This window comes from Anabrus simplex, chromosome 2 (genome assembly GCF_040414725.1).
Source record: "Anabrus simplex isolate iqAnaSimp1 chromosome 2, ASM4041472v1, whole genome shotgun sequence".
Lineage (NCBI taxonomy): Eukaryota > Metazoa > Arthropoda > Insecta > Orthoptera > Tettigoniidae > Anabrus > Anabrus simplex.
The window spans coordinates 5,462,718-5,482,587 of NC_090266.1; the positions used below are offsets into that span (position 1 = coordinate 5,462,718).

The 19,870-nt window shown below is 43.7% G+C and overlaps 1 protein-coding gene across 1 annotated transcript in view; it reads left to right on the forward strand.

Annotated features, from left to right (window-relative positions):
* Positions 1 to 19,870, forward strand: part of LOC136863901 (dynein beta chain, ciliary-like) — a 5,220,903-nt gene that overhangs the window by 3,210,675 nt on the left and 1,990,358 nt on the right. The window contains exon 58 of the mRNA XM_068226514.1: positions 1,044 to 1,177. Coding sequence (XP_068082615.1) covers positions 1,044 to 1,177 — 134 coding nt within the window. The remainder of the gene's footprint in view (positions 1 to 1,043; positions 1,178 to 19,870) is intronic.

Sequence of the window (19,870 nt, forward strand, 5' to 3'; positions counted from 1 at the left end):
AAACATGAGCCCACTCAACGCGAGGTTTATCTCAAAAACGTTAACCAACTTCCTGCTACAACCAGTAACGCTGACTAAGGTGTAAGACTGCATAGATGACGAATATAAACAGCATAGCTTCGTGCGGAACATTAAACGTCTTACGCCGTCCACGGTCCGCAATGAGTTAAGAGAGAGGATTATTATCAGGGAAAGTACATTCATTGGAGACTTCGTCATTGGCAGAGCACTGGACGAAAAACATGCAGGATGTAAAAACAAGTCTAGTGTTAGCGGGTGGTTGTTGATGAGGAGGTATGAGTGGTTCAAAACGCGATACCATCGTGGGACCAGAACACTTAAAGCTCAACAGGCTCATGTAGCTTTCTTATCGATATACCATAAGTGGGTGAGAGTATATTTCACCAGCAGGTGGGAAGTGACAGTCCATTCGGCATCTTTGCCAGGTTCTGTACGTTACTAATGCGCGTCAGAGCCGTACCTTGAGTAAGGAAAATAATGACCAGTTAACAGCAATGAGCTCCGTGGCTAACGAGTCCTCTTGTGGAAAAGAAAATGAAACTAGTCAGCTATGAGAGATATGAAACAAAGTATACCGGAGCGGTAGGAGAGAAGAAAGGAAAACTATAGAATTGTGACCAAATAAGTCGGAAAAGGTGGAAAGTGTTACGAATAAAAGATGAGTTAGTTGCACGCAGAAGTCGCCTGTGCTTTTTCTAGGTACAGGCGATAGGTATGGAAAAGAAAAGGGATATGATTAGCATAGACTACAGCATTCAAAAACAAGAATTACTAGCTCTATACATTCCTGTTAGAACAACTGTAAAATAAAAATATGAAAGTTATTTGAATGAACGCTATCTGTGATATAACACTGAAGCACGTCTATAAATAAGACTCTGTGAAGTTCTCTCACAGCTGATCTTCCTTCTGCACATCTTACGCAATATGGGGTTTTGTATACTTCTAGAATTAATAATTTTACTTCTTCAGTTAAATTTTAGGCTTGACACTCATACTTCCTTCTCTAAATATTTTTTCAGCGGATGAGGAGGAGGGCAACGTGAGCATCATTGCTGAAGAAGTGACCAAGAAGCAAATCGATTGCTCTGCAGACCTAAGAAAGGCGCTTCCTGCTCTGAATGCTGCACAGGACGCGCTCAATACTCTCAACAAGGTATGTAATGGCACCAGCTTCATCAGCAATAATAATAATAATAATAATAATAATAATAATAATAATAATAATAATAATAATAATGATAATAATAATAATAGTAGTAATAATAATAATAATAATAAAAATAATAATAATAATAAATATGTTGAAGGCTATAAACAGATGTAGTAAATGGCCAATTGACGGCTTGTTGGCAATCATTGCAGGCACTTCATCTGTCAAGTTAGCATAAGATTTGTGGAAGGAGCTGGCAAATTAGAGGCTCTTCATGGTGAGTACCAAATACGAGGAACACAATCAGGATGAAACAATCTCAACAACACGACATAATATAAAAGAGAGAACGCGATTTTTTAAAAACAATTTGAATAACAACGATATATATAACGTGATCCAGAATTTGAAAGGGGTATTCTTACCCACAAACACAGTAATCGGTATCGTTGTTAGGTAGCCCCTAACAAAAACTTTCCTTACTAAGAAAAGTTTTTTGGTTTAAGACTCAAACTTTTCAAACTCCAGGTATTCTCAAATGAGTATATGACTCACATGTTTTCCTTCGTTACGCGATGATTCACGCACACGTGTCACGTGGAGGAGTGGGGGAAGTGCGTTCTGTCAGGAGTGTTAGTCCGCGCCTCGCTACGATACCAGTCACGTCACAGGCAGTGTTAGGCGCATTCTAGCCTCGATACCTTTGGCGTCACAGTTTTTGCGCATTCCGTGCTGGTGTAATGTTTTAGTGAATAGTATCACAGTGAAATTATAATGGCTAATAGGCCTAGATCTCTTATTTTGAGCTGGATTGAAGAAGAGGACGACGTATTTACTGATGGTGACGAACAAGGCTTTGCTTCTGACTGTCTAAGTGATGCTCCTACTGAACAGTCCTCGCATCACAGAGCAATCCAATGATTCGGAAAGTGATATTGATACCAACATTCTTCATTCCATATCCTCCACATATTTTTGCACCCGAAAGAACCACAACGCAGAAACTTGAAACGTCCATCCGCTACAGTCATAACGCAGCCCTCTGGACTTCAGTACATTGGAAAGGATAAATATACGAAATTGTACGTACACAAACAAACAAATAAGAAAGGAAAACCTGTAAGCCAAAATATAGTTAGTAAATTACCAGGTGTCAAAGGTAATGAATATTTTTTTAAAATAGTTGTAGATTGTTGTAGATTTTTCTAACGATGGCACCATCGACCCAGCGACCGTAGAAGTCAACGAGCCGGAAGTCATTACATTTTAGAACTTTACGAAACGAGGAGTTGATGTTGACAGGAAGAAAGAAGACTTCAGCGTGAATAGGGCCTTTAGCAGTCTTCTATGGACTTTTGGATCTGGCTACAGTCAATGCCCAGATTATTTATTTCTCTAATACAGGAGATTCGATTTCACGAAGAAAATACATCACAAATCTTGCCCTGGAAATCGTAAAGCTACATCTGTTGAGACGTGCTTCAGTCGATGTTCTGTCAATTGGTCTCAGAAATTCCATCAAAAATATCTTTGGACAAGAACTTCCCGTCAGAAATGCGACACCAGCAGCACCCGGTAATTATTGCTAACAGTTCTCACTTCTCCATTTTTACAAGTATCTAATTGAACACTTTGTAAAACTTCTTCGTAATCATTACCAAGAAAGCTATGGTGTTCACTGTGTATATTTTCAGACGTTCCCGGCCGGAAACCAAGATGTGCCTACTCCCAGTTCGAAAAACACGATTTACGTCAGCTCGCTGTGATGCGTGCAAACGCTCAATGTGCAAACAGCACACTGACCTAACAAAAGTAGTATGCAGTGAATGTTTTTCGCAAGAAGTTGAAAGAAATGAGTGAACAGGACAATGATACAAAATAATGAGGTTTACAAATCATGATAAAATTTGTTTTGTATTGTAATATGTATTTGTAATGCCAAATATTTTTGTTACTTTTCATAATATTTAGTAATTTATGTATATATATATATATATATATATATATATATAGATAGATAGATACTAAATAACCAAATGCTAGTATAATTTATTCAAAATGCCGAGAAGAGCCCGTATAAGAATTAAAATCATACACCAAGCCGATGTTAGGGAGCCCCTATACACGCTACCTCTCGCGTAAGAGTGGACAACGATACCGATGGCGGGTTAAGGGTAACTATATTAACCTTTCTCACAAAAGAGGGGGATGAAATGGCACATGGACCGCGAATATACAAAAAAAAAGAAAAATATCGAGCCCTAACTCAAGGAGAGGAAAAGGGATGGGTCAGGGTGCATTATAGGAAGAATCGTCCTGCTTATCACTTTATGTAATCATTAAGAAAAGTCCGAAGAATAATATATAGCACAATTAAATGAATAGCTTTAGGTAATTAATTCACACGTCCTTGCGTCGAGTTACTCCAGCAAGTTCAGTCTCAATGACCGAAACAGATAAGGAGAACATACAAACACTTACAAATAGTTCATGGCCGCAGGTATGGATAAAGACAGCCAGAGAAACATTGCCACCCTTCCTCCTACATATTGTCGGCTAGTGGATGATTTGCGAGTGACTTCGGAGCCTTCTATAACGTTCGAGACCTGCCTAGTGGAAGCTTCATCAACTCTTCGAGAACATTCGAGTACTTCTTCAACCAACGTCCTCAACACCTGTTCTCCTCGAGAAGTTTCGATGGCTTCAGCATTCTCACCAGTAGTATAAGTCAGGGATAAGGGCGCCACCGTGTTTGCGCTAAGAGAACAGGGTTTGAATCTATGTGTTTTCCATTGTAACTAAATCAGGTCATCATTTACCGAGCGGGTTGGGTACGCAGTATGGTTTTTGTTCTGTACTTTTCGATTTTCGCACAAGGCAAATGACCGAGCGAGTTGGCTACGCAGTATGGTTTTTGCTCTGTACTTTTTGATTTTCGCACAAGACAAATAATAGAAGGCAAATCATTTCAAGTTGTACGTTTTATATATTCATATTATCTTTTACCGAGCGAGTTGGCTAAGCAGTATGTGCACTACCTTATGCATAAGATCGCGTTGTTTGTAGGATAGAGACATAAAGCTATGCCCTGACAGAGCAGGTAGAGGAGAAGGAGGTTATAACAACAGCTATCTTGCACAAGCTGTTCAGAAGACTAGCCTTTTTTCTCTGTTCGAATCCATCTTAGTAGAACAAAGGTATCCCCTGACATGTTCTGAACACATGTTGTAAGTAGCGTCATCGTGTATCGTGTTCTATTCCACTCTTGTTATGTATTAATCCCTTATTTAGTGTTCTCGACACATCAATCTATGTTCTGAATACATGTTGAAGTTAACGACATTGAGTAGAGTGTTCGATTTTAGTCTTGTTATGTTTCAATCACTTCTTTTCTTATCTTATGTTCATAGAACAAAGGTATCCCCTGACATATTCTGAACACGTGTTGTATCGAGTACAGTGCTCGATTCCAGTCTTGTTATGTTTTAATCACTTATTTGCAGATCGGAACACATCAAACAATGTTCTGAACGCATGTTGAAGTTAACGACATCAAGTACAGTGTTTGATTCTAGTCTTGTTGTGTATCAATCACTTCTTTCGTGATCTGCAAGTCTAAACAAGCATAATGATGTTATCGCTGCAACACATGCACACTCTTGCCTTCGCGATGCAGGTTTAAGCTTGATCGATAATGCTATGCCTTGACAGAGGAGGAGGAGGCGGGGGAGGTGGAGGGGGAGGTCTAAACAGTCTCTGTATAGCCGCCATTGTTTAAAGAGTGCCGCTGTAATAAAAACACGTAAAATTTTTCAAATTACCCGCTACACCTTTCAAAGGTATGAGAAGTAGTGATGTAAAGATTGCAGCACGATGCTCTGTTGATTAAAGATGGGAGCTGTCAAAAAACACTTGGAAAATTTTAAATTACCCTCTACCACATCTATAAGGATGAGGTTTAGTGCCGTAAAGATAGCAGCACGATGCGTTGTTGTTTAAAGATGGCGGCTGACAACTGTCAAAGCTAAGTAGAATTTTTACGAATTACCCGCCACCACATTTCAAAGGTAGTAGCTAAAGATGGCAGCACGTTGCTTTGTTGATTAAAGATGACCGCTGTCAAAAAGCACGTAGCTTTCTTTACAAACAAGTACACATGGAATTTCAAATTGCCCTCCACCGCATTCATAAGAATCTTTATAACAGCAGCTGCCATCTTGCTCAGTAGCCTCTAAGCTAGCTTTCTTCATATGAGCCCATGTATAGCCGCCATCTTGCGCAAGCATCCCTAGGGAGTTTCATAAGAGCCTATGTATAGCAGCCATCTTGTGCGAGCACCCCTAGGCCGTCTCATAAGAAACAGTGTATAGCCACCATCCTGCGGCAATCATATTGGGCAAGCGTCCCTAGGGTGTCTCATGAGAGCAGCAGCCATCTTGATCAGGCGCCCTTAAGCCGTCTCATAATAATCTATGTATAGTCGCCATCTTGTAGAAGTAGATAGCCGCCATCTTGCGCAAGCATCCCTAGGGTGTTTCATAAGTGCCTATGTATAGCAGCCATCTTGTGCAAGCGCCCTTATGCCGTCTCATAAGAAGCTAGATATAGTCACCATATTGTAGAATTAAATATCCGCCATCTTGCGCAAGCATTCCTAGGGAGTCTCATAAGGGCCTATGCATTGCAGCCATCTTGCACAAGCACCCTTTAGCGCTCCCATAAGGAGCTGTGTGTAGCCGCCATCTTGTGCAATTGGTATCGGGAAGGGCATCCGGCCGTAAAACTGGGGTTAGCCACCCATTAGGTTAGGTTAGCACTCTTACGCATATAAAGTTAGGGTAAGCCCCTCCAAGATGGCGGATGTGAGGTTAGGCTCGCGCTCTTAGCTAGCGCAGTCAGTGCCGCGGAGCCCTCTTCCGAGAGCGTGTGGAGGTGGAGGCGTTGGAGGCATCTGCGTAGGGGCCATCGGTGGCGGTGGTGCTCGAATCAGTGACTTATATTACTCTCACCTAATTCGAAGCCCGAGATGGACACCGAGCAGAGCAAACAAGCTCGTCGTCTTTCTTCTGAGATTGAGGGAGAACGCAAAAGGACCAATTAGAAAGCTGCTGGTTCCGTCTCCTCAGGCTCTACTTTCACCTTGCCGAGTTCCGTCGCTAGACTAGTCTCAAGTATCAAATCACTGAACTATCTGGACGACAGTAACGTGGTAGCACAATTCCGTCAGCCATCTCAACTACAATTGCCGCCAGTTCCATATATGCCATCCAACGTCCGAAGCTATGCCTAAGCGGCGAAGAACCCAGCTCTAGCTCCGGCCATCCGTCAAAGAAGCGTTGTACATCCATTACCACTAGCACCACCCACTCTCTACATAGTTAAACTGATGCAGATTGATCAGGACAAGGCGAATACACGCACTATCTACCAAATATTCACGAGATTCACACCTAACTACAAGGACTATGACATCGAGATCCAGCGCGCTCGAGAAGGGTACCATTATATTAAAACTAGCAAAGCTTTATATGCCCACCTCACTACGACCATCGGACTTGCTCACTTTGGAAGTCACACCAAGGTTGTCAATATGACGCAGCAGGCTCCTACACGACGCCCTGCGCCGTCCACACGTCCCGCGCCTCTTAATTCCGTTGTGGCGTATGGCGTCGGGCGCGACTGGGAGGACGACGAGATCTCAGCCCAGTTCCAGCCTGAGGGTCACCAAGTGTTCAAGGTGGCACGAATCAAGAATGACCGCGGACCTACCAGTCACATCCGCGTCCTATCACGTTACATCGCTACCCTGGATGCCCTCCTGCGAGACGGCGTCGTCATTTACGCTCGTCGCCATTGCATCAAGCCTTCCCACTCGGCGCCACCGCAGCACCAGTGCCAGCGTTACGACAATCTTCCTGGCCAGCCCTGTCAACAACCACAGGTATGCGCAATCTGTAGCCAGGAATATCCGACTAGGCGTTGCCCTAATAAGTCATCTCCCAGGTACATAAATTGCTCCCAGCCCACCCCTACTTCTCTTATAAATGTACACTGACTGACAGAGCAAATGCAACACCAAGAAGGAGTGGTCAGAACTTTATGCCAATCGCAGGGTAGACTGACGTCACTGAGGTATGCTCATGATGTGAAATGCGCCGCTGTGCTGCGCACGTAGCGAACGATAAATGGGACACGGCGTTGGCGAATGGCCCACTTCGTACCGTGATTTCTCAGCCGACAGTCATTGTAGAACGTGTTGTCGTGTGCCACAGGACACGTGTATAGCTAAGAATGCCAGGCCGCCGTCAACGGAGGCATTTCCAGCAGACAGACGACTTTACGAGGGGGATGGTGATCGGGCTGAGAAGGGCAGGTTGGTCGCTTCGTCAAATCGCAGCCGATACCCATAGGGATGTGTCCATGGTGCAGCGCCTGTGGCGAAGATGGTTGGCGCAGGGACATGTGGCACGTGCGAGGGGTCCAGGCGCAGCCCCAGTGACGTCAGCACGCGAGGATCGGCGCATCCGCCGCCAAGCGGTGGCAGCCCCGCACGCCACGTCAACCGCCATTCTTCAGCATGTGCAAGACACCCTGGCTGTTCCAATATCGACCAGAACAATTTCTCGTCGATTGGTTGAAGGAGGCCTGCACTCCCGGCGTCCGCTCAGAAGACTACCATTGACTCCACAGCATAGACGTGCACGCCTGGCATGGTACCGGGCTAAAGCGACTTGGATGAGGTAATGGCGGAACGTCGTGTTCTCCGATGAGTCACGCTTCTGTTCTGTCAGTGATAGTCACCGCAGACGAGTGTGGCGTCGGCGTGGAGAAAGGTCAAATCCGGCAGTAACTGTGGAGCGCCCTACCACTAGACAACGCGGCATCATGGTTTGGGGCGCTATTGCGTATGATTCCACGTCACCTCTAGTGCGTATTCAAGGCACGTTAAATGCCCACCGCTACGTGCAGCATGTGCTGCGGCCGGTGGCACTCCCATACCTTCAGGGGCTGCCCAATGCTCTGTTTCAGCAGTATACTGCCCGCCCACACACTGCTCGCATCTCCCAACAGGCTCTACGAGGTGTACAGATGCTTCCGTGGCCAGCGTACTCTGCGGATCTCTCACCAATCGAACACGTGTGGGATCTCATTGGACGCCGTTTGCAAACTCTGCCCCAGCCTCGTACGGACGACCAACTGTGGCAAATGGTTGACAGAGAATGGAGAACCATCCCTCAGGACACCATCCGCACTCTTCTTGACTCTGTACCTCGACGTGTTTCTGCGTGCATCGCGGTGGTCCTACATCCTACTGAGTCGATGCCGTGCGCATTGTGTAACCTGCATATCAGCAAGAACGCTTCTACGTTGTTAAGTGTATCAAATTAATCTTTATTGGTAAATGGTTTTGTGTTCAGAACCGAAGAAATTCATGCTACACTTATTTAGTGTTCTAAACACTTCAATCAATGTTCCGATCACATGATAAAGTTAACGGCATAGAGTGCAGTGTTCGATTCTAGTTTTGTTATGTTTCTTTAGTGATTTGCAAATCTAAACATGCATAATGACGTCATCACTGCAGCACGTGCTTATTCTAGCTATCCCGATGCAGGTTTAAACTTGTTCGATAGAGCTATGCCTTGACAGAAGAGGAGGCCTTAACAGCTTATATATAGCCGCTATTGTTTAAAGATAGCTGCTGTTAAGAAAAAGCACGTAGAATTATTCAAATTACCCGCCACCACATTTCAAAGGTATGAGGTTTAGTACTGTAAAGATACCTGCACGATGCAAAGCTAGCTTTCTTCATCAGAGCAGCCACCATCTTGTGTGAGCACCTCTAGGCCGTATCATAAGGAGCTGTGTATATTCACCGTCTTGTCGCTGGTACCTTGCGCAAGCACCCGTAGGGCGTCTCATAAGAGCAGCAGCCATCTTGTGCAAGCGCTCTTAATCTGTCACATAAGAAGCTATGTACAGCCGCCATCTTGTAGAATTAGATAGCTGCCAATGCCAAAGGGCCTAAGTAGGGATCGAAGCGTCGATCTCATCATTAGACTATGTTCTTCTTATGCTATCATGTTCCTGAAACTACAATCCTAGGTATCAGGTGGAAAAATTTTATCCGTTTTGCTCTACGGTGAACCGTTTTCGAGATATTTAACATTTTGCATTTAAGCCCCAAATTTAATGAATCGAACCTGCACGGCACGTTATACTCTCTAACATAGCTAGACCTGATCATGTTACGAAGACTTGCTTCAATACAAGCTAAAACGGAGCGAATGCCAAAGGGCCCATGTAGAAACCGAACCGTTGATCTCATCATTAGACTATGTTTTTCTTATGCTATCAATGTCCTCGTACTGCGAACCGAGGTATTGGGCAGAAAAATTTTGTCCGTTTTGCTCTACGATGCACCGTTTTCGGGATATTAAACATTTTGCATTTAAGCCCCAAATTTTATGAATCGAAATAGCATGACACGTTCGCCTCTAAGCTAGCTTTCTTCATAAGAGCAGCAGCCATCTTGCACAAGCACCCTTAAGGCGTCTCAAAAGGAGTCGTGTATAGCCGCCATCTTGCGTCCGCCATCTTGCGCAAGCATCCTTAGGGCATCTCTAGCCATCTTGTGCAAGGACCCTTAAGCCGTCTCATAAGAGCTACCGCCATCTTGTGCAAACATCTCTAGGGCGTCTCATAAGGAGCCTTGTATAACCGCTATCATGCGCAAGCATCCCAAGGGCGTCTCATAAGATCCTATGTATAGCGACCATCTTGCATAAGCACCTTTAAAGTGTCATGTATAGCCACCATCTTGTGCAATTAGCGTCGAGAGAAGGCTGCTGTAGAATTTTTCTTTTTAAATTATCCGCCACCATATTTCAAATGTATGTACCTAAAGACTGTAGCACTGAGGTTTGCGATGTAAGTTGATGGATGACAGCTGACAAAAAGCGCGTGAGTTGGTTTACTAAACAAGAGCTCGTGAAATTTTTCAATTTGCCGCCACCACATTTCAAAGGTATCTAGCTAAAGATGACAGCACGGTGCACTGTAGATTATAGATGGCGGATGACAGCTGACGAAATTGCCCGCATTATAGCAGCACAGTGTTCTATTGATTAAAGATGGTGGATGACAGCTGTCAAAAAGCACGTGGCTTTGTTTACTAAACAAGAGCACATAGAATTTTTCAAATTGCCGCCACCACATTTCAAACGTATCTAGCTAAAGATGGCAGCACGGTGCTCTCTTGATTAAAGATGGCAGATGACAGCTAACAGAACTTTTCAAATTGCCCGCTACTACATGTCATAAAGAGGGCAGCACGTTGCTCTGTGGATTAAAGATGGCGGATGACAGCTGACGAAATTGCCCGCATGATAGAAGCACAGTGCTCTATTGATTAAAGATGGTGGATGACAGCTGTCAAAAAGCACATGGCTTTGTTTCCAAACAAGAGCACATAGAATTTTTCAAATTGCCGCCACCACATTTCAAAGGCATCTAGCTAACGAGTGCAGCACTGAGGTTTGTGATGGAAGATGGCGGGTGACAGCTGTCAAAAAGCACGTAGATTTGTTTACCACACGTTGTGAGGTTAAGTTGGTAGCACTAAGGTTTAGGCCCGCCAAGATGGCAGCACTGCCGATGACAGGTGACGAATTTGCAGCTACTGCGATAAAGAGGGCAGCACGGTGCTCTGTAGTTTAAAGATGGCGGATGACAGTTGTCAAAAAAGCACGTGGTTTTGTTTATCTCGCGCTAGTGAGGTTAAGTTGGTAGCACTAAGTTTTAGGCCCGCCAAGATGGCAGCACTGCCGATGACAGGTGACCAATTTACATCTACTACGATAAAGAGGACAGCACGGTGCTCTCTGGTTTAAAGATGGCGGATGACAGCTGTCAAAAAAGCACGTGGCTGTCAAAAAACACGTGGATTTGTTTATCTCGCGCTAGTTAGGTTAAGTTGGTACTACTGAGGTTTAGGCCCGTCAAGGTGGCAGTACTGAGGTTAGCGATGCGTTGTTGTCTGTCAAAATGCACGTGGCTGTCAAAAAGCACGTGGCTTTATTTATTTCGCGCTTGTGAGGTTAAGTTGGTACTACTGAGGTTTAGGCCCGTCAAGATGGCAGCAGTGAGGTTAGCGATGCGTTGTTTTCGATGACAGCTGTCAAAAAGGACGTGGCTTTGTTTACAAATTCAAATTTCCCGTGGGTGGGGGAGGAGACCTCTGGGAGGCCTCTGGCTGTGGTGGTGGTGGTGGAGGAGGCCTCTGGGAGGCCTCTGGGTGTGGTGGTGGTGGAGGAGGCCTCTGGGAGCCGGAGGAGGTGGTGGCGCCCGAATCCCTGTATTATACTACTGCAGTGTATTTCTTATAGCACTAAGCGTTCTGTTTAATTTTGCTTTCCGCATGAGCTACATGCTTGTAACATAAGACAACAGATTGAAAAAATATGTTCCCGAACCAACATTTCATGTTACATGTTTATGCGATAAATTGTTCGACTGCTTTCGCACAAGAGAAATGTTAGTAGGCAAATCATTTAAAGTTGTACTTTTCTTGTATTCATATTATCGCTTACCGAGCGATTTGGCTACGCAGTATGTACACTGACTTATGCATAAAATTGCGTTGTATACTCGATGGAGGTATGCCTAAACCGAGCGGAAAGAAAAGGACGACGTTATAACAGCTGCAATAATGCACAAGTTGTTCAGAATTCTAGTCTTACTTTTTTTCTGTGTTGAACCCCATCTTCTTAGAACAAAGGTATCCCCTGACATGTTCTGAAAACATGTTGTAAGTAACGTGATCGTGTATCGTGTTCTCTTCTATTCTTGCTTTGTTAAAATCACTTATTTAGTGTTCTGAACACATCAATCAATGTTCCAATCGCATGTTGAAGTTAACCACATATTGTACAGTGTTCGATTCTAGTCTTGTTAGGTTTCAATCACTTCTTTTGTAATCTAATCTTCTTAGTGCAAAGGTATCCCCTGACATGTTCTGAACACTTGTTGTGTCGTGTATCGTGTTCGTTTCTAGTCTTGTTATGTTTTAATCACTTCTTCTGCGAACTGATCTTCTTAGAATAAAGGTATCCCTGACATGTTCTGAACTCATGTTGCATCGAGTACAATGTTCGATTCTAGTCTTGATCACATATTTAGTGATCTGAACACATCAAACCATGTTCTGAACGCATGTCGAAGTTAACGACATCGAGTGCAGCGTCTGATTCTAGTCTTGTTAAGTTTCAATCACTTCTTCTGTGATCTGCAAGTCTAATCACGATGTTATAGCTGCACAATCTTGCCCTCGCGATGCAGGTTTAAAATTGTTCGATAGAGATTTAAAGCTATGCCTTAACATAGGACGAGGCCTTAACAGCCTATATATAGCCGCTATTGTTTAAGGATGGCCGCTGGCTGCTGTCAAGAAAGCACGTAGAATTTTTCAAATCACCCACCACCATATTCGGAGGTATGAGTTTTAGTGCTGTAAAGATAGCAGCACGATGCTCTGTTGAATAAACATGGGAGATGTCAAAAAAAGGACGTAGAATTTTTTAAATCACCCTGCACCACGTGTATAAGGATTAAGTTTAGTGTCGTAAAAATAGCAGCACGATGCGTTGTTGTTTAAAGATGGCGGCTGACAGCTGTCAAATCTACGTAGATTTGTTTTTCAAATTACCCGACCCCAAATTTCAAAGGTAGTAGCTAAAGATGGCATCACTATGCTTTGTTGAGTAAAGATGGCCGCTGTCAAAAGCACGTAGCTTATTTTAGAAAGAAGAGCAAGTGGAATTTCAAATTGCCCTCCACCGCATTCATAACAGCAGCTGCCATCTTGAGCAGTAGATTCTAAGCTAGCTTTCTTCATAAAAGCCTGTGTATAGCCGCCATCTTCCGCAAGCATCCGTAGGCGTCTTATAAGAGCAGCAGACATATTGTGCAAGCGCCCTTAAGCCCTCTCATAAGAAGCTATGCAGAGCCGCCATCTTGTAGAATTAAATAGCCGCCATCTTGCAATAGACGCCATCTTCAATCAATCAATCAATCAATCAATCAATCAATCAATCAATCAATCAATCAATCAATCAATCAATCAATCAATCAATCAATCAATCAATCAATCAATCAATCAATCAATCAATCAATCAATCAATCAATCAATCAATCAATCAATCAATCAATCATTACTGATCTGCATTTAGAGCAGTCGCCCAGGTGGCAGATTTGTTCTCCTAGCCTTTTCCTAACTGATTTCAAAGAAATTGGAAATTTATTGAACATCACCCTTGGTAAGTTGATCCAATACCTAACTCCCCTTCCTATAAAGGAATATTTGCCCCAGTTTGTCCTCTTGAATTCGCACTTTTTCTTCATATTTTGATCTTTCCTACTTTTATAAACGCCACTCAATATTTATCGTCTACTAATGTCATTCCACGCCATCTCTCCGATGACAGATCGGAACATACCACTTAGTCGAGCACCTCTCATATTTGTAATGCTACACGTTTGTCGGAAATCACCCAGAAAAAATCGAGCTGCTTTTCCTTGGATTTGTTCCACGTCTTGAATCAGGTAATCCTGGTGAGGGTCCCATACACTGGAACCATACTCTAGTTGGGGTCTTACCAGAGACTTTTATGCCCACTCCTTTACATCCTTACAAGAACCCCTAAACACCCTCATACCATGTGCAGAGATCCGTACCCTTTGTTTACAATCCCATTTTTGTGATTACCCGAATTAAGATCTTTCCCTATATTAACACTTAGATACTTACAATGATCCCTAAAAGGAACTTTCACCCCCATCAACGCAGTAATTAAAACTGAGAGGACGTTTCCTATTTGTGAAACTCAAAACCTGACTTTTAACCCCGTTTATCAACATACCATTGCCTGCTGTCCATCCCACATCATTTTCGAGTTCACTTAGCAGTTGCTCACAATCTTGTAACTTATTTATTACTTTATAGAGAATAACATTATCGGCAAAAAGCCTTACCTCCGATTCCACTCCTTTGCTCATATCATTTATATATATCAGAAAACATAAAAGTCCGATAATACTGCCTTGAGGAATTCCCCTCTTAATTATTACAGGGTCAGATAAAGCTTCACCTACTCCAGTTCTCTGAGATCTATTTTTTAGAAATATAGCAACCCATTCAGTCACTCTTTTGTCTAGTCCAATTGCACTCATTCTTGCCTGTAGTCTCCCATGAGCCACAGTATCAAATGCTTTAGACAGGTAAATCGCGATACAGTCCATTTGACCTCCTCAATCCAAGATATCTGCTATATATTGCTGGAATCCTATAAGTTGAGCTTCAGTGGAATAACCTATCCTAAAACCGAATTGCCTTCTATCGAACCAGTTATTAATTTTACAAACATGTCTAATATAACCAGAAAGAAAGCCTTCCCAAAGCTTACTTACAATGCATGTCAAACTTACTGGCCTCTAATTTTCAGCTTTATGTCAATCACCATTTCCTACATACACAGGGGCTACTGTCGCAACTATCCATTAATCTGGTATAGCTCCTCCGACCAAACAATGATCATATAAGTACTTCAGATATGGTACTATATCCCAACCCATTGTCTTTAGTATATCCTCAGAAATCTTAGCAATTCCAGCCGATTTTCTAGTTTTCAACCTTTGTATCTTATTGTAAATGTCATTGTTATCATATGTAGATTTTAATACTTCTTTACCTTAGTCTACTCCTCGATCTGCAGATTATCTTTATAACCATCAATCTTTACATACTGCTTACTGAATACTTCTGCATTTTGAAGATCCTCGCATACACACTCCCCTTGTTCATTCATTATTCCTGGAATGTCCTTCTTGGAACCGGTTTCTAGCTTAAAATACCTATACATATCGATCCATTTTTCACTAAAATTTGTATGACTGCCAATTATGCTTGTCATCACGTTATCCTTAGCTGAATACTTTGCTCGATTCAATTTTCTAATAAGTTCCTTCAATTTCTCCTTACTTCCACGGGCATTTCTCACTCTATTTCTTTCCAGTCTTCACCTTCTTCTTAGTCTCTTTATTTCTATATTATAATAAGGTGGGTCTTTACCATTCTTTACATGCCTTAAAGGTACCAACAAATTTTCGCATTCCTCAACAATTTCTTTAAAAATATCCCAGAGTCTGTTTACATTTTTATTTACCGTTTTCCACCGATCATAGTTACTTTTTAGAAACTGCCTCATGCCTGCTTTATCAGCCATATGGTACTGCCTAATAGTCCTACTTTTAAGACCTTCCTTTCTATCACATTAATTTTAACTACGACTAAAACAGCTTCATGATCACTAATACCATCTATTACTTCAGTTTCTCTATGGAGCTCATCTGGTTTTATCAGCACCACATCCAGGATATTTTTCCCTCTGGTTGGTTCCATCCCTTTCTGAATCATCTCTCCTTCCAATATTAAGTTATTTGCCATTTGTTGGTCATGCTTCCTGTCATTCGCAATTCCTTCCCAATTGACATCTGGTAAATTCAGATCTCCCGCTACAATCACATTTCTTACCTTGTCGTTTCATACGTAGCTGGTTAATTATGAAATAATTCTGAATCCGTGTCAGTGCTTCCCCTTCCCTGTCTGTACACTCCAAACATTTCAAGTTGCCTATTATCTTTAGAAATGAGCCTTACACCTAGAATTTCTTGTCTCATCTTTAATTTTTCTTGCGCAAGCATCCCTAGGGAATCTCATAGGAGCCTATGTATAGCAGCCATCTTGTGCAAGCACCTTAGGCCGTCTCATAAGAAGCTATGTATAGCCACTATCTTGTAAACGCCATCTTGCACGAGCATCCCTAGGGCGTGTCACAAGAGCAGCAGCCATCTTGTGCAAGCACCCTTAAGGCGTATCATAAGAGCAGCCGCCATCTTGTGCAAGCACCCTTAAGGCGTATCATAAGAGCAGCCGCCATCTTGTGCAAGCACCGTTAAGGCGTCTCATAAGGAGCCATGTATAGCCACCATCTGTTAACCTCCATCTTGCGCAAGCATCCGTAGGGCGTCTCATAAGGGCCTATGTATAGCAGGCATCTTGCGACCGTCATCTTGCACAAGCACCCTTAAGGTGTTTCATATAGAGCCATTTATAGCCGCCATCTTGAGCAAATTTCGTCGGGAAGGCATCCGGCCGTAAAATTGAGGTTAGGTCCTTCAATGACTTTAGGCCTGCTGTCTTGCGCGTCAAACGGTCTTGAGCAAGCACCCTTAAGACGTCTCATAAGCAGCCATGTCTTGCAGCCATCTTGTGCAATTTGCTTCCGGAAGGGCATCCGGCCCTAAAACGGTGGTTAGGCCCTCCATGAGGATAGGATTGCTCTCTTGTTCGTCTAAAGTTAGGTTAAGCCCTCCAAGATAGCGTATGTGTGGTTAGGGTCACTCTCTTAGGCGTCAAGAAGGGCATCCTGTTGTAAAACTGAGGTTAAGCAATTCCATGAGGTTAGGCTAGCTCTCTTACGCATAAGAGGTTAGGTGATAGCCCTTCCAAGATGGCGGATGTGAGAAGGATCTGCGGAGGGTCGATGGAGGTGTCCGAATCCACCACTTATACTACTCGAGCTCACTTTTCAATCACATCTTCTCTCTCCGGCAGCTTTGGTTTGTCTCGATGTAAAAGAAGGCCTTCGATTCCGTTTGGCCTTCTTTACAAACTCCGCCACCTTGCTCTCCCTATTACTTTCATTCTCCTGTGTAGAACTGCCACCATTACCATCCGTGGTGCTCGCTCTTAGACTTTTCCCCTCAAGACTCCCCTCTCTCTCTCCCCTAATGTTTATCCTGTTCACTTAAGACATTCCCCAGCCTTCCCCTCCTCTGCGCTTATATCAATATGCGGACGACTTCGCCATCCTTGCCCTAGGTCGTTCTTTCACCTCACTTTCCAATCACCTCCAAATCTATCACGATACTTTAGAATATTGGTTCAATTCTTAGCACCTCACTATTAACCACACTAAAACTCCGACGTATTAGTCCAGAATCCGACTAACAGTGTATAACGTCCCTCTTGTACTACTAACTTACCTAGGTATCCATTGGAACTACCACCCTTACCGGCCCCTCCTGGGGCTTGAAACCTCGCCCTCTCCTTGACTTGGACTACTGCGCTCCCTATTGACTACGACTGGACCGTGTCCTTCCGCTCATTTTCAGTCTCTTGACAGTTTTTCCTCTATTCTCACTCACCTTCACTCCCTCCGTCTCAACTCAACTATCTGAGTTCTGGTATCGCTCAACACAAGCCACAGCCACCCTGCTGCTCCTTAGCTTCCACTAGATACTTCCGGCAGCGCCGTCAGTCTTGTGTTTTTAGTGCAGTCTTCATTTTCATTGGATATTAATCTTCGCTCGTTTTCCTCATTTATGTGTATGTTATGTATTTCAGTGTTTATTATTCCGCATGTCACTGTTTTCTTGTATCACGTTGCATTTCCCCATATTTTCTTTCCATGGACTCAAGTGCAACAAGTTCCTTTTGCGGGTTTCTTTCAGTTTTGTTTGTGTACTTAATGTGCATCTTCATTTTCTTTAAGGCAATGCTTACGCTCATGTGGTTCTGTGTCAACATATTAACTGTTAACTACTTACATATTTCATTTCTGTATTATTATTTCACTACGACATGGCGCAAAGACTATATTGCCCACGCTCTGTGCAAAGACTGCCCACTGAAGATATTTTTTTCCATTTGTATACTTCATTTCTGTTGTACTATTCCATGCTATTTATCGTATGTCTGTATTTGTCTTATTGGAAATAAACGGGTTTGATCCTTGGGGGTGTGTGCGATGCGCCTGTTGTTTGCCACTCTACGTACATTCTCTCTTTTTTAATATTTTCCCGATATATACTTTCTTACCAATGGCCGAAGAGCTCCCCGTTCAGCTGATGGTCCACCCCCCTTCAGGGGTGGGAATGAAATTACAATTTGATATGAAAAACATTGCGACCGTCGGTAGATGCAGAGAGAGTTTCGTCCCCTAAGAGTCCACGGCTTGTCCGTGGTCCAACATCTCAGTACTCTGACCGGCCATCCGAGTAGAGGAAAGTTGGCCACGGCTCTACCGTTGCTCTACGCCTCTGCATTCGGGAGACCGGCCTGGGGCACAGGGCTGGACTTCACGCCTGGCCCCACCCGTCGGATGTGCTGAGAATGGTTGTCCGTGGTTTTTCATTCTCCTGCACTAAGGCGAATGCCAGGACGGTTCGTAGTGTAGGCCACGGCCGCCCACCCCGTCACCTCCGCACATCTCCTTCAAAGGAAAATATCTCCCGGCCTGAGAGACGGCGTAATCGTCTAAGAGGCCCGCCTCTCACTTCAGGGGAGGAATGAAGACTTTTTGTAGTAGTAGTAGTAGTAGTAACATTGCGACGCCACCTCAACGCGTCGCCACCCACGGCCAGATCCTCCTTCATTCCAACCTAACCATCAAGTCCGTTTTCAGTTTCGCCCACCCAGTTTCATCCCTCCACCGCAAACACCCGGTCTTTTTCAACTCCTTCTAACCTCTCTTCTTCATTGCGCCTCCACATTTCACACCCTAGCTCTTCACCTTACCCATAAATATTCAACTACTTCCCACATCGCACTTCTTCTCCTTTATTCTGCACATCGTCTTTCCTTCTTCTGCATCACACACCTCTCCCAGCCTGAGAGGGGTCCGGCCCCGCCCTTTAGGTGGGGAATGAAAACTTCAATTGATTGAAACATTGCGAGGCATTATACCTAAAGATGTCAACACGTCACCAGTCTTCTTATAGCCTACAAGTTTCGAGTACGTTCCAGTCCTTGAAATGAGTGGGTCTTGGACACTTTCCACCTGAAAAAGTTAAACTATCACGAGCTATTCAAGAAGTACTTTCTCCAACATCAAATGTCGAAAGGAAACGACTTTTTGTAGTACCGGCTCCACTTAAGGATCGCCCGAGTCCGTCCTGGAAAGATCCTTGGGCTCTACTGTGACCGCAATCGAACTACGTCTGAATCATTCCGATTGCAACATCATGGCACTTTTCATAGGCCGTCCAGATCACCTTCAAATTCAACACTTGCAATGTGCATGCCAGCCAACATAAGTATATATTCTGGAGAGTTCGGCCACATCCGGATCAGGTGGCCATGGAGGGGGCCTGATGCGGTCGGTGACGTTACATCGCGGTGCGCGTTGCTGGCTAAAAGGGCGCTCTTAACCTCACATGACTTTACGCTGGTTCGGTGTGAAACATTAACCTTACAGACATCGTGTTCGACCCCGAGCCTAAGGGCGTTAACCTTACAGACACAACTCCGATGTACAAGAGTGTAATCTTAACCTAACAGCCAATGTGATTATGGGTAAAAGTGCAATCTTAACCTCGAAGACCGCGGGTTCGACCCTAGGCTTAAGGTCGTGAACCTTACAGACCTATGTGCGATGCCGAGGCTCACCGCATGACAGTGGACAAAAGAATAGGCTTAGCCTCACGCTGACCACGTTTAATCTTCCGCTGAACTTGGAAGAAGAAGTCGGCGGCTATAAAGATTAATACGTATTCTTTATTCATAGGGAAAACGACTTTAAGGGAGCTTGGAACTGAACATGGAACACGATGACGGCTATAGGGCTTTTTCTTCTT